Source organism: Neoarthrinium moseri (genome assembly GCF_022829205.1).
Source record: "Neoarthrinium moseri strain CBS 164.80 chromosome Unknown scaffold33_Wmoseri_CBS_16480, whole genome shotgun sequence".
Lineage (NCBI taxonomy): Eukaryota > Fungi > Ascomycota > Sordariomycetes > Amphisphaeriales > Apiosporaceae > Neoarthrinium > Neoarthrinium moseri.
The window spans coordinates 299928-314004 of record NW_026055147.1 but is presented as its reverse complement, the minus strand read 5'-3'; the positions used below and the strand labels follow the sequence as shown (position 1 = coordinate 314004).

Below are 14077 nucleotides of genomic sequence, written 5' to 3'. Positions count from 1 at the left end.
TGGCTCAAAGTATCCGTCGTCCTGATCGTTCTGCACGAGCACGGCATGCTTTTTCCTTTTCCTCTTATACACCGACCCCTTAACCTTCCGCCGCTGCGTAGAAACTTCCCACCCTACGAGTCTCCAACCGTGCATATGATCTTGCCCGTCGTCTTGTTGGCCTCCAGCAGCCGGTGGGCCTCCTGGATCTTCTCCATGGGCAGCACCGTGTCGACGAGGACCTTGAGCTTGCCCGTCTTAAAGTCCGGGATGTACTCGGCCAGCTTGTCGCGCAGGCGGCCCTGGTAGTCGGGCTCGCGGCTGCGCAGCGTGCTGCCCTCGATGCGGACGCGCTTGAACAGCAGCTTGCCGACGTCGACGCCGTCGAGGCGCGAGCCGCCCATCAGGCCCAGCACCACCCAGCGGGCGTCGCGGGCGGCGGCGTTGAGGTTGCGCGCAAAGTAGGACGCGCCGATGAAGTCGATGATGACGTCGACGCCCTTGCCGCCCGTCGCCTGCAGGATCTGCTCGTCCCAGTCCGCCGTCGTCTTGTAGTTGAAGGCCTTGGTCGCCCCCAGCTCGCGCTCGATGAAGGCGCACTTCTCGTCCGTCCCCGCCGTCGCGTACACGGCGCTGGCCCCGCTGTCCTTGCTGAGCTGGATCCCCGCGATGCTGACCCCGCTGGCGCCCGCGTGCCACAGCACCGACTTGCCCCTGGTGAACTCACCAACCAGGTACAGCGCCTGCGTCGCCGTGATCCAGGTCTCCGGGACGCCGGCGGCCTCCTCCCACGAGAGGAAGTCCGGCTTGTGCAGCAGCATCTTGGAGCTCACGGCAATGTACTCGGCGTAGGCCCCGCCGTAGGCTAGGCCGAAGACCGCATCGCCCTCCTTGAAGTCGCCATGCTCACCAGAACCGAACGAGGTGATGGTGCCCGAGAACTCGACTCCCAGGGTTGAGGGTGCCTGCGGGGGGAGCGGATAGTGACCCTCGCGCTGGATCAAGTCCATCCGGTTCAGGCCGAACGCCTTGATCTTGATCAAAGCCTCGCCTTCCTTAGGCGTTGGCACTGGGGTGTCCGGGTTGATGAAGAGAGCATCGGCATGGCCGGCGCCACCCTTGATGTCTAGCTATGTCGTTAGGACGGGAGCTATCTATAGCCTGCGGGGGATCGACTTACCGACGGCTTTCATGTTGGAAGGCATTTTGGCGGGACCAAAGACTACAGTAACAACCTGGGACTTGGGAATTTCTTTAATCAGGTCTCATGCAATATCAAAAGCGACATCGTGGACTCAAATATATCGTCTGTAGTCGCGGCGTTGGGTTTCACGTGCCGGACTATCCCCGAGCCCATTTGTCATCGGCAATGACATCAACTAAACAGGCCCGGTCCACACGTCAGTTTCTCCAACGGCGGACGGCATAGTGCGCTAGGAGAAAATCTTAAGGCCGACCGACAAAGGACGACCGGGTGTCAGGACGGCATGGAGCGTCCATTATCCCGAGGTGGAGGAATGGGCGGTCAAAGTCTATAATTCGCTCTGGCGCCCGCCCTCACGAACTCCGCATTTGAGGCTGCAATATTGGTTACACAACGTGACAGAAGGAGCGGGAATGGGAGTCTCAACAAGCTCCGATGCACATGTGCTCGTCAATCGCACAGACAGGCCCCGGCTTGCAGGAAGTTCGCCGAGTCTGGAAGCAAAGCCGGGGCCGCCAATGCAGTTGGAGTCGGCGGCCTTGATTCCGGGGCGGAGCAGTTGTCGGTTCTAATACCACTTGGCCGGGCGGGCGTAAGTTAATGAGCCCTGCTATATAGACCATCGCTGCATGCATGCATGGTCTCATGACCGTCTTGTGCACCACCGACCATTCTGTCACGCTCGACTGCGTTGAGCCGCAGTGGCTTACTACGAGCGTTGCATCGTTTCGAACAACTTCGCTGCTTCTCGTCTGCATCCTGGAACTAGAACCCCATGGGGTCGTCTCGGATGAATCGATTTGGCCGTCATCAATGGACCCCGCTTCAGTTGGTTTTCGCATAGTGGATCCTTGACACATATAGACTGAGAACGGGGTTCCATGTCCGTTTGTTGCCCTACTACCTAGTAGGTATAATCACAATAAACCACCTTGACATAGACTCTTGAATGCGGCGGTAGCAGATCCAGGTCTGAGTTGTCAGCAAGTTGAGCGAGTACCAGTACTGTCTTGATACTGTTGTCAGTCCTTTCGAGAGCATATCCGCGGAGTAGAGACCGAACCTAGGTGTTAGAGATGCTAACCTCCGTCTCTATTGATAGTCGTTCTCGACCACCCGTCCACGCCGTACAGCACATTTAAAGAGCAAGGCCAGTCGAGCTACAGTGGAGATTGTAGCACTTCCACCTCTAATGGCGACAAACCCTCCGAAGCATTCAGTGATAGATCTCTCAGGACAAGTCTAAGGCAGTCCCTTAGGGCAGTGCAGGCCCCTGTCGTAACCGTTTGGTTGATATCAAACACATTCTCGTAGGGATAGCTTCTGTTACAACGGAGGTTACGAAATGATGTATGGTTAATACATGGGCTTTTGTCAATTGTGAACCAGAGGCTTGAGAGCTTCGGAGGAATCGACAGCGGTGACGAGGTCGTTTTCCAAGACACTGGATGGATTGTCCGTGACAGGCCGAGTTCGATGCCAATGATCCCTTGCACTCTAGGATATGGTTTCTCCTCCCAATCTGAAGGCGGCCGTTGGGGGAATGCGCCATGGCCGAGTGTGCATATCTATCCCAGGCTGCTATCTGTACAGGAACCCAACGATGCCTTCGAATGTAGGCAGCAAAGGCACTGAGTGTGCTGTGTAGACTACCAATGCTAAAGGTTCACTGAAGAATCACACATTGTACCCGGCCAGTGTTGTTGAACATGGCAGTGTATCCTGCTTGTCGCAGAGTAATCCAGCTGATTTCTTGCGACCGTCACAAGATGTGAACCGAAGAGAGAGTTTGGTCACAGCTTATGCCCGTGTGCATGTAGACATCGCCATAGAACACATAGAAGACACGCCAATGTAGCAAAGGAGCCCGTCTATCCAGACCGCAGACTTGCGTTGATGGCTAATCGTATTTGCGAGACACTCGATCGTGTGGTAATACAGAGGGCGGGCTCATGCCAAAGAGTCCGAAGGCTCCCTTATAGGTCTCTATGGAGCCGGTGTGAGTTTTCGGATTGTTACCTGTCGGATCATGAGTGAGCGGTGACGAGAAGTATCGTCGAGTGTCACGTCCAATATGGGAGCCTCATCCAGGGTGATCTCGATCCCGCGACGGTCGACATAGAGACAAGAAATTGCATGAAGGTCAGAAGTCATCTCAAACGAGACGACCAGGCGTGAAGTGGCTCTCAATGTGGGCAGAACTCTCGGCCAAGGACTCGATGTTGAATGTGTGGACAGCCAATATGGACTTAACACCAATGGAACGCTATGGAGGCGCGAGTCGACGCGAACGTGGTTGCTTGGGGGCGGGATCCATAGAGCGGGAGCACTTTAGCAGCCGGGAACAGATCCCGGTTGCCAGCCGTGCAACGGGACGCGAAAGGCGCGTCTTTGTCAAAGCAAAATGGAGACTCGCAGTTTGTTTGGACAGCAATCCTCGTATGATTTGATTCAACCTCGTGGTGGTTGCATACATAGCCGATCTTCATTATTTCGGCAGTAGGGACAGTAGTGGCAGGAGTCGGCGGTAGCTCCAGGTGGTGGAAATTGCAGCTAGCCAAAGTAACGTGCCAAAATGGCCCAGCCGGTGTTCTGGATCTTGGAAAAGTTGGAGCAGCCACGGCACCAGGAAGAACCACAGGCCAAGTCTGTAATAGGCACAAGCTGCCGTCGCTGTATTCAGCTCTCGGGAACCGATGACGAGGAGGCTTTTCATAGATCAGAAACGTTTTCCGGATCTCGTAGAAAATTCAAATAATCGCGCACACAGAATCATCGTTAACAAACGTCTTAGTTCAGATTCCCTCAGCGCCAGGGCGCAGACTGAACAGCCGTTGAATGCCGACTCGGACAGGGGCGTCGGTCGATGATCTGGTTGTCGAGACCTCTAGCGACCAAGTGATAGGCGGTCCGATTCTCTTCTGCGGAGTCCTGCGGCCATCTCTGTTCTGTTGGACCGACAACCGAGTTAGCGACAGGTCTGGATATAGCAGTTGGGGACGTGCGCGGCTTGCGAGGCTAAGCACTACAATAGTAATCTTCTTGGAGTTGGCATTGATATATCGAGCATGGTTGATGACTCCGACCATTGTAATGCCGTTGGATCGTACGGTCCCGCCGTCGAGGATTTGGGATGGCGAAATTACATGTGAAGTGAGCACACCTGTCGTCTTGTCAGTTCGGGCGGTAACTGCGTGGTATGATTTGACATCGGAAGCCTTCCGCTGCGATACACCGTTGCAGTAGTCTGGCATTGGACACCCAGTGTTGGAATGTCTCCCAGCATGATAATGATCCTAATCACCGCCGTAATTGATAGCGGCAAATACGAGGTGCTACAGCGCGTTCAATGTTCATGCGCAGATTGGAAGCACTAATTCCCAGAATCCACACCTCGTCCGGAGAAGGCATTCACATATCGTTAGTGACCCCAGAGACACCTGGTAATTTCCCCTGGAAAGTTTACAACCTTCCCAAGCACTCAGGGACCCCACAGCGAGAAGCCGGCTAGGCGGGAGACCTGGTTCAAGATCAGTGACAGCGCATGGATCGTGGGTCTTTGCCTGTATCGGCGTCTCCACCTCGCTGGCTCCTGAGTGCTAAAAGTTCTCCAGCGTGCAGCCCAGGCCTGCCAGGCGTCGCAATGCTGCACGGCGAATGAGGCAGTCGTTCAGGCGGCGTCAGCCTTTGCCTCGTTCTGGCATCGCATAACCAAGGAGCCAATCGATGCGCCAATGCGTGCCTCTTGACCCTGGCTGTACCACCCTGCAATCTGCCGCTGCTGTAGACTTTCCAGCAGCGCAGTTCTGAAGAAGCAACCTACCTAGGTACACAGTACGGCAGGACCAAGGAGTGCCCTCTGGGCCGCTGCCCATCTCCTGTCACTTATCAGTGCCTGCGTACTCTGCTTTAGTGGTCCACTTCATTAATCGCTAGCGATCAATCTTACCGTACATATGGTCAGCGCCGTGCATCGTCTTATCTCCAGCGCTGCGAATTCATGCCATGATCGGACGAACTCTATCCTACAGCGCAGGGGCCCGAGATAGGCGACACCCGCTGCTTGACGTCGGCCTGTCTAATCATGACAGTGACTCAACAGGACCCGACTGACCTCTGGGGAATGGCCTACAGATGCGAACTGAACAGCGACCGATAAGCCAAGAGTACCACCGAGCAACGGTGCCTCCGTAGAGAGAGCCCGTTGGGTGGGCCGGCTTGGCTATTGCTGGTTCGGGCTCATTGGAGATAGAGCTAGTTTTGCTAGTGGCGCTGCAATTTCCCGCAACCCCCAGTAGGATCCTTGCCTTTCGCGCTGTCTGTTCCTGTTCCTTGCAGTGGTACCTGGCATTAGGGCCATGTCGCCGGATATGGCAGCACCCCTCGCATCTGAACGGTCCAGAATGCGTCGAGATCAACAGGTTCCTCCGATCGGGTGCTGTTAGCCAGCAAGCGAATGGACCATAGCGTCGCTTGTAGCAGCCCGCGTTACATGCCGCGAAAAGGTACCCAGCAGACCCAGGCCGTGACAACAGACCACGGGCCTTGCACTATCAGGATCTGGCGATGGGTTCTTCCTCGGGCGTCGGTCTTGCCCCTTTTCAGAAATCTCCCATCGTCTGAGCTCAGCCCAGCGACCACGCCTACACCCCTGGCACCACCAACAGCAAGCAACCGCCGAAGTGGGCATCCCCCCAGCCGGCACAGCTTCCTTGGAACTGGAGCAGCAGGGCCTCTGCGCTGAATTGGCTGGACAGCGAAATAAGACGGGCAAAAATAAACGGGACCATGGTATGGGTGGCAACCTCCTCAGCGGGCCCCGGTACACCGCGCTATCCTCGTCGACAACTCTGTATATAAACGGATTCCGTCCAAGAGCGACAATCTCTTTCTCCCCTTCTCTCTTCACCCACACACACTCACTACAAACCAACCCTGACTTTTACAGTCAATTTCATTCGTTATACTCAACGTACCTAAATACCTAATTAATACTCCGACAACAACAACTACAACAACTCTCCACCGAGTTTCTTAATACCAGTCAAAATGAAGTTCACCATCGCTGCTGTCGCTGCCCTCGCCGCTGGCGCCCAGGCCTCGTACAAGGCTGACAACGTTACCTACACCACCGAGGTCGTTACTGCCTACACCACCTACTGCCCGGCTGCCACTGAGATCACCCACGGTGGCAAGACCTACACTGTCACTGAGGTACGACGATCCCTAGAAAGGGTTGTGGCGAACTTGGCCGTCTAGGAGGAGTTGATCAACCAAGTTGGTCTCGCTTCTCCAGGCGAGCAAAACGACTCGACCCTTTCTCTATACATTCTATATCGATACTAACATGATTTGATAGGCCACCACCCTGACCATCACTGACTGCCCTTGCACCATCAGCAAGCCCGTCTACACCACCAGCGCTGTCGTCTGCAGCACCTGCACCGCCCCTGCCCCCGTCTACCCTACTGCCAACAGCACCATCGCCACCACTGTCAAGTCCACCGGCGGTGTCTACCCTACCACCTCCAAGACCACCCCCACCACCCCCGCCAGCTCGATCCCCACTGCTGGTGCCGGCAAGGTCGCTGCTCTCTCCGGAGCCGGTCTTGCTGCCCTGATGGGAGTTGCCGCTCTTCTGTAAATTTCCAATCCACTCGATCACGTCTGACCTACGAATCATGTCGGTAATACTTAATTCATGACGGGAAAGCAGTTTGGATTTGGAGGAGTAAGGTGATAGATTTGGGAGGTTTTCAGGCACAACGGTATTCTTGCATTGCACTATGGAGTCTTTGGCCACGCATGCAAGACTTCATTCTTGTATTTTCTTGTCTGGTGTTTGGACAAAGATACTACCTCGCCCACGGAGTATTACGATGTGTGCGGTCCAAAGGATTGGAACTGGGTCGTGAAGGAACGCGCGAGTCTCAAGGCGGCTTCCGGGCTGTGGATGAAGGAAGCTACTCGAGATCGACGACTTTGACAAATCAAAAAAACCGTTCTATCCTTTCACAATTTTGTCTCGATTCGCCCAAGAGATCTTCGCTTATCGTGTTTGCCTCTAGACTACTCGTTCTTGTACACACTTGGAGGGTGGTTTGGAGATTTGCACGTATATGACGAAGCTGAGACACCGATCATAAGTCGCTGGATGTTTTATTGGTCTTTGGACAATGACGCGAGTGTTCGCGAGCCTACTGTACTATAGTCACGGCATACCGAGCATTCATCGAAGATCAAGTTTTGGTCCGGCACAAGCTACCGTTGCACTGACTGTTTCTCGAGTGATTTCTCATAATTGTTGATCTTGATGCCGTAAGAGGTGTGTGGCCGTCGGTGGCGGCTGTGCCAGAGTAGAGGCACTATTGCCGGACGTAACCAAGCCAGCCGTTCACTTGGGCTGAAACCTTGCGTGACCGTTATCATTCAAGTCGAAAAAGCCACGCGAAAATTCGTCGTTGCCAAATATAACTGCTTATTCGAAGTCTCATCCCTTGCCGTCGAAGTGATCGGCCAACCAGAACACCCGAAATCTGCTTTTGTCTTACAGATGTACATATGATCCACATCAGGCTATTTTGGATGACGACCACCGGCACCGATAAACGGGACGAACTTGTCTCTGATCTCTGATCGTCCCGGTTTTCCTTGGTCAGATCCCCACGGGCACACACGGGCTGCGCTGATCAGCGGGCGGGTTTCATGCCAGCCCGCCCTGCTGGAAAGCCCCAGGAAAACACATGAGTCTAACAATTGCCGTAAAACGCCGAACGGGACAGCAAATATGCTTTTCTCTGCCACGACATGGGAAAGCCCTGTTCAAAATGGCTAGCATTCCCACCATCCTAAGAAGCCTCGCCAACGCCCAACCACGGGGCGGGCATCACCAATGGGCACATCAGTCAGGGAGGGCAAAAGGATGCATGGCAATGGATGAATGGATGTTCGCTGCAGGTTCTCTGCGCTACTGCAGGTACCAGCACCAGTGACGGCTCAGCACTTTGAGGAACAGAACAGCCGTCACACTGCTGGGATTGGGTACTTTTTGGCCCAAGCAGTAACCCGACCGGCGGCAGCAATCCACCCTCCCTGCGCAAAGCCGCCCGGATCCTGCTTATCAAGGAACCTGCTATTTGCAGACTCTGACCGACTCTCCGCGGCTTGAAATGAAGTTGAATGCCTGTAAGCTGACACATGCGTTGACTGATAGGTCAGCTCGGTGACGCGTCACTCGATCCCTGCTTTTGTCGGCGTTGGACCCCAATGCAAATGGCAATCAACCTGGTTTGGGCCGGAACACCCCGTACACTGCGATACGTATGAAGTCCAATGTCCAGGTGCAGTATTATCAATGATTTAAGTAGGCGAAGACCGCAACTACACATTTCATATCGTTGTGCCGTACTGTTGTTGTGGCGCAAGAGCCCCAAGGAGATTTGATTATATACAGGTCTTGGGCGTAATAGGCATTCTTCTAACATCATTCAAAAGCATGATGTTATTGTGGTTCATGCTTGGAAGAGTCTTCAGTCGAGCCTCTGCTGCACTTTTGTCTTACTAATCGAGTGTATGTGGGCAGTGAAACAGTTCTTGAGTAGAAGTGCAATTTATGCTATACTTCACGAACTCCATATGTTCGTATTATGAGATCAACCAAGGCCGACTTATATCCCCCAAAGTCACGCCACGAAAGTCCTAGATTGATTCCAAAACCTATACCAATCAGATGTTCCACAAGCAAAAGACTCTGAGCTTTGTACAGCCTAGAATGAACCGTAACAAGTGGCCAACTTGCCCTCAGGTTCTCTGTCGCCAAGCTGAGTGTTTTGTCCTCCGCCTGGCGGTGTGGAGTTCACTTTTCGCCATTCAGAGTCCAAAGTACAGTTGTGAAAGCGTGCATTTCTATGTACAAGAGGCAGTCAGACTGGCTATACTATATACATTAGGCCAGTCCGGCCTATGACTTCACAACAGCCTTACCCTCAAACGCATTGACTGTAATATTCGTTTACAGCAGTGCATGTATATGGGCTCACCTACAACGCCCAGAGTCAGTAATTGTTTATCAAGGTTTGCTTCTACAATGTGTTTTTGAGGTCAACCCTCGCTTCCGAGCCAGGTTCGGAAGTCGAACCATCATAATCGAGGGAGGAATAGGGGATTTGATTGGGTATGACTCACGCAAGTTGTAGGTCCAGTCCATCCAGAACCACCACACTGAGCATAATGCTCCGCACCAGCGCCTCCACTCCCTCCGCCTGGCGCGACTGTCGTCGTCGTTTGAGCAGTTGACGTGGCTGAAACCTTAGTAGTCGATCCCGCACTACCGGGGCTGAAGGCAGGGAATGATGAGTCGTCATTGCGACGGCAGCCCGACTTAGCAACGATCTCAGAAGGGCACTGGACTTGCTCGAAGGTCAGGCCAGGGTTGTCTGCATTCTTAAACCAGTCGAAACGCCAGTTGCATCCGGCTTTGAGGTTGGAGGGGAAAGAGTTGCAGTCCGATTGGCTCGAGATACCACCGTACTGCGCGCCTGGCAGCGAAGTACCGAACTCGGCCTTGCAGCCATCAAAGAGTCCAACTCCTCCGCCAGGCATCAGAATGTCGAATTGATTAGAGCCCAGGTCGCCTCCGGTATTGGTGGACTGGACCACCATGGTCTTGCCGGCCACTGGCCCCGATGTGAATGTAAGTCTAGGCGTATCGGTTAGTCGACAAACTCATGATTGCTTTGTAAAGAAGCACGACATACTTATAACACGCACAGCACCAGCTAGATTCGGATCCCCCACTTATGGCAGTTGCGGCAAACCCATACGCGACCTGATCGTTGACTGCCCAAGGCGAGTTGTTGGAACACGTAAAAGCCGAGCCACCATCACAACCGGACTTGGTATCGACATTGGTAAGAGGATTGTCGTTCTTGTCACACGTCAATACCGGCTGGTTCACGGCTGCTTTCTTCGACCAAGCACAACTAGGCTTGCAGCAGTCCCAATATCTGGTCGACTTTCCCGTCCCGGAGGCACCCTCCACTCCGGCGAGGAGAGCAGAGGCAGCTAAAAAGGTCAGTCCCACGGAGGTATACATTTCCAAGAAACCGAGAACCCGTTCAGGCAATGATTAACTGAAGTTGGATTCAGTTGTAAGTGAACTCTGAAAGTAACATTGCCATCCCAGAAGACAACGGTCCCATGGACTTATATACTTGCTTTCATTTTAAGTTTTAGAAACAAGCGCCAAATCTCAACAAGAGAACCTGGTTTTCCTTATTCACCATTTCCAGATGAGATTGCGGACAGTGGACCGTGCCGTACTTAATTAGAGGAGGTACAATCACGGTGGCCAAGCTCCGTAGTTGGCCAAGCCAAAAGACCACAAATCAGAGCTCAACACCACTTATTACTGCTAGCCGGAACGGGCGTCGCAACGAAGAGCGTCCGAACATTACCACAACTCTAAGGCGGATCTGACCCGGCTCCTTGGACCCAGGCTTCGAGAAGACGGGTTTCGCCAGCCGTGTTCCCGGTAAATGCAACCCTTGGAGCGCAACGCAAGTCTTGGGTCCCGCACGTGATAAGCTAACGGATGGCAATTGAATGAACCGAACCGCCCGTGACCACCAAACAGCTTTCCAGGGGGACCATTCGTTTACTATGGGCATGTTCAGAGTATCTCCATGGCAGCATGTATTAACAGTGAGCGCTCGGGTGAGAAAAGCGCGTGGGCTAGCTTGGTACAGACACTGGCGCTACCATCGTGACTTGTAACAGATAGACTACCTAGGCAAGTATTGTCCCCGTTCAACGTTATACGAGCAATTGCTAGTTGGTTTACGACATTACAGACAACCAGTGACCATTCAAGCCAGTCTTGAAGTAATGAGAGCCTGGTAAGTTTCCCGCTACTCTTCACAAACATGCCTCTTCAAGCCCTGATGTTTCCGATTGATTAGCTGAGGACTAGCGCCACCTGGCGATCCATAGTGCTTCCCACGGTGCGGCAGGCTTCCGAGGCCCATTCTTGGCCGCTGGGCACTGGAGGTCAGTGGAACGGAAGCTTTAACCAAGCTTTCTATCCGCATCTTGGCTTTTCAATGGCGTCCTTCGCTCTCAGTGATCCCTTGATGTGATACTAATCCTTATAACCAAGCCGTGTGGTGTTCGAAGCCATCATCGGTTCAGTAGTTTGTCGCATGCTACGTCGTCCGCAGCTTATCTTGAGGAGATACCATGATGTCATCAAATCGACGGCAGCTGATACGCAATGCGGGGGATCGCACAGTCGCTCAAGAACTTATCGAATGACTGTTAGCTTGTACATAATGTGGTTGACACAGAACCGCGGGGCGTGTTCGGCACTGCTGGGTGCGTTGAACCGAAGTCTCATGTACCTGCGCACTTCATTACTCGAGGCCGATAGGTCTGCGTCGCGGCGGAACCCACCGATAAGTGCAGGTTCTCTCACATATTACTGCTGCTTATCAGCAGGATCACAGAGGTTACCGAACGGAGGGCCGATCTGCCATGAAGATCGCCAACGCCCTTGTCTCAAGTAGTTTTTAAGTCCTTGGGGGTCTGAACTCTTCGGGTTTCCTCATTAACATAATTCCAAACCCTGGGTTGAACACATGGTAATTCGTTGCGTGTACTGAATTGAGTACGTCGCCATGGCCGAAGCGGAGAAAGCGGGGACCTATCCAGGAGGCGATGTCGAGAAGCACATTGTCCCTGTAGCCAACGCACCTGGGATCGATGATGTGGGCATCCTGAAGCATGCGAACAAGAACGATGCGGATGAGGCTTTTAAGGTCTTGGTCGAGGGAGGTGAGACCATTGTCATCACTCCTGACGAAGAACGCCGGCTTCTGAGAAAGATTGACCTGAATCTGATGCCATTGCTTTGTATTGTCTACGGTCTGAATTATCTCGACAAAACCACTGTTTCCTACGCGAGTGTCATGGGTCTCAAGGCAAGTCGCCGTCAAATCCTGCCAATGCTTCTGTACTAATATATTCGCTTTGAATAGACTGACATCCACCTTGTTGGTATGTGTGAAGATCAATTTCCATCTTATTTTATATATATGTGTTGCTAACGTTGTCAATATAGGGCAAGACTATTCTTGGATCGGCTCCATGTTCTACTTTGGTTACCTCTTCTGGGAATGGCCTACCAACCGCCTCTTACAAAGACTGCCGCTGGCAAAATACTCAGCTTTCAACGTCATCATGTGGGGGCTCACTCTTTGCTGCATGGCGGCTGTCAAGGACTTTGCCGGCGCTATGACGGTGAGGTTCTTCCTTGGTGTGTTTGAAGCCGCAGTGTCTCCAGGTTTTGCGTTGTTCACGAGCCAGTGGTGGACTATCCGCGAGCAGGGAACGCGTACTGGTTGGTGGTTCAGCTTCAACGGTTGGGGCCAGATTTTGGGTGGATTTGTGGCCTACGGTATCGCTGTTGGCACAGAAGCCCGTCCGGTCTCTATCAAGTCTTGGCAGCTTGTGTTCCTGGTGATCGGCCTCTTCACCGCCTTCATGGGATTTATCTTTCTATGGTGGATGCCGGACAACCAGCTAAACGCCCGTTTTCTGACACCAAAGGAGCGTCGAATGGCCGTTGAACGAATCCGAATGAACCAACAGGGTGTTGGAAACAAGCACTTCAAGATGTACCAATTCAAGGAGGCTATCACTGACCCCATGATCTGGGCATTTGTCTTTTACAGCTTAGTTGCGGATATCCCGAACGGTAAGTTCCTTGGCTTCTGATACACAACCCACAGAGATGATACTGAGTCACGTAGGTGGAATATCGAATTTCTTCTCGCAACTAATCGTATCCTTTGGTTACACGAACACCCAGTCCTTACTCTTGGGTACACCAGGTGGGGCTGTAGAAGTTGTTGCACTAGTGGTGGCTGGTCATCTTGGTGATCGGTACAAGAATCGACTTGTAAGTCACCTGTATCAAGAGGAAATGTTTGGCTTCCTGACCTGGGATATGCAGCTTATTTCAACATCTGGATTGCTTATCGCGGCCCTCGGTATGCTTCTGATTACTTGTCTGCCCGAAAGCCACAACGCCGGCCGCCTCGTGGGATATTATCTTACGCAAGCTTCGCCAACTCCATTTGTAGCTCTTCTTTCCCTCATCTCAACTAACGTTGCCGGTTGGACGAAGAAGACTACAGTGGCAGCAATGTATCTGATCGGCTATTGCGTGGGTAATATCATTGGTCCACAAGTTTTCCAAGATAAGGACAAGCCGCAATACCGCCCTGCCGAGATTACTATCATTGTCTGCTACTTAGTATGTGTGCTCGACATTCTGTTCATTTACTTCTGGTGTAAAAGACAGAATAAGAAGAAGGCTGCAATCAGGGCAGCATCGGGCTATCAGAAACTTGAGGGTCAGGAGTTCCTTGATTTGACGGATGGAGAGAACCCGGAATTCGTATACAGCCTTTAGTTCCTATCGCGCAATACTAGTCTCTCGGGAATCATCCATATGACCTCTGAGTGTCTTATCAATTGAAGATCCACGCTGCAGCTGATACCAAATTTGGCTCGCACCGAACAGGTTCAAGACTGACTGTGTTCAACAAGCACTCAGTAGCTAGGCATGCGCCAAGCCCCTACACTAGCATCAACATGGGTCCACAAGATGACTATAAGCACGGGTTGGGAAAAGCCCGCTGACTAACACAAGTCCTGCAGGCTGCTTCGGTGCCGGTGTCCAATGCTATGAAACTCACTTGCGCAATCCTGTGTGCCGAGGAATTGGAGTAAGTGTGCAGATCGGCAACTTCTCTTGGCTTTCCGGAGTTACGGATGCGGGGAAATAGTCCGGGGTCATCTCTACCTACATAATGCCACACGTTACTGTCTGCA

General features: G+C 52.8%; 5 protein-coding genes across 5 annotated transcripts; 2 read left to right on the top strand and 3 right to left on the bottom strand.

Annotated features, from left to right (window-relative positions):
• Positions 1–113: 113 nt before the first annotated feature.
• Positions 114–1184, bottom strand: JN550_008154 (uncharacterized protein; the record flags this gene model as incomplete). The annotated part of the gene is made up of 2 exons (XM_049320084.1): positions 114–1105; positions 1160–1184. The coding sequence occupies 2 exons, from the start codon at positions 1182–1184 to the stop codon at positions 114–116; spliced, it is 1017 nt and encodes a 338-aa protein (XP_049169941.1).
• A 2794-nt stretch (positions 1185–3978) lies between these two features.
• Positions 3979–4437, bottom strand: JN550_008153 (uncharacterized protein; the record flags this gene model as incomplete). The annotated part of the gene is made up of 1 exon (XM_049320083.1): positions 3979–4437. The coding sequence occupies one exon, from the start codon at positions 4435–4437 to the stop codon at positions 3979–3981; it is 459 nt and encodes a 152-aa protein (XP_049169940.1).
• A 1795-nt stretch (positions 4438–6232) lies between these two features.
• On the top strand, positions 6233–6827 carry JN550_008152 (uncharacterized protein; the record flags this gene model as incomplete). The annotated part of the gene is made up of 2 exons (XM_049320082.1): positions 6233–6397; positions 6543–6827. 2 exons carry the CDS (start codon positions 6233–6235, stop codon positions 6825–6827), a joined length of 450 nt encoding a protein of 149 aa, XP_049169939.1.
• A 2495-nt stretch (positions 6828–9322) lies between these two features.
• JN550_008151 (uncharacterized protein) lies at positions 9323–10277 on the bottom strand (the record flags this gene model as incomplete). The annotated part of the gene is made up of 2 exons (XM_049320081.1): positions 9323–9881; positions 9940–10277. The coding sequence occupies 2 exons, from the start codon at positions 10275–10277 to the stop codon at positions 9323–9325; spliced, it is 897 nt and encodes a 298-aa protein (XP_049169938.1).
• A 1579-nt stretch (positions 10278–11856) lies between these two features.
• On the top strand, positions 11857–13655 carry JN550_008150 (uncharacterized protein; the record flags this gene model as incomplete). Its single annotated transcript, XM_049320080.1, has 4 exons — positions 11857–12144; positions 12217–12235; positions 12300–12935; positions 12991–13655. 4 exons carry the CDS (start codon positions 11857–11859, stop codon positions 13653–13655), a joined length of 1608 nt encoding a protein of 535 aa, XP_049169937.1.
• Positions 13656–14077: the final 422 nt, after the last annotated feature.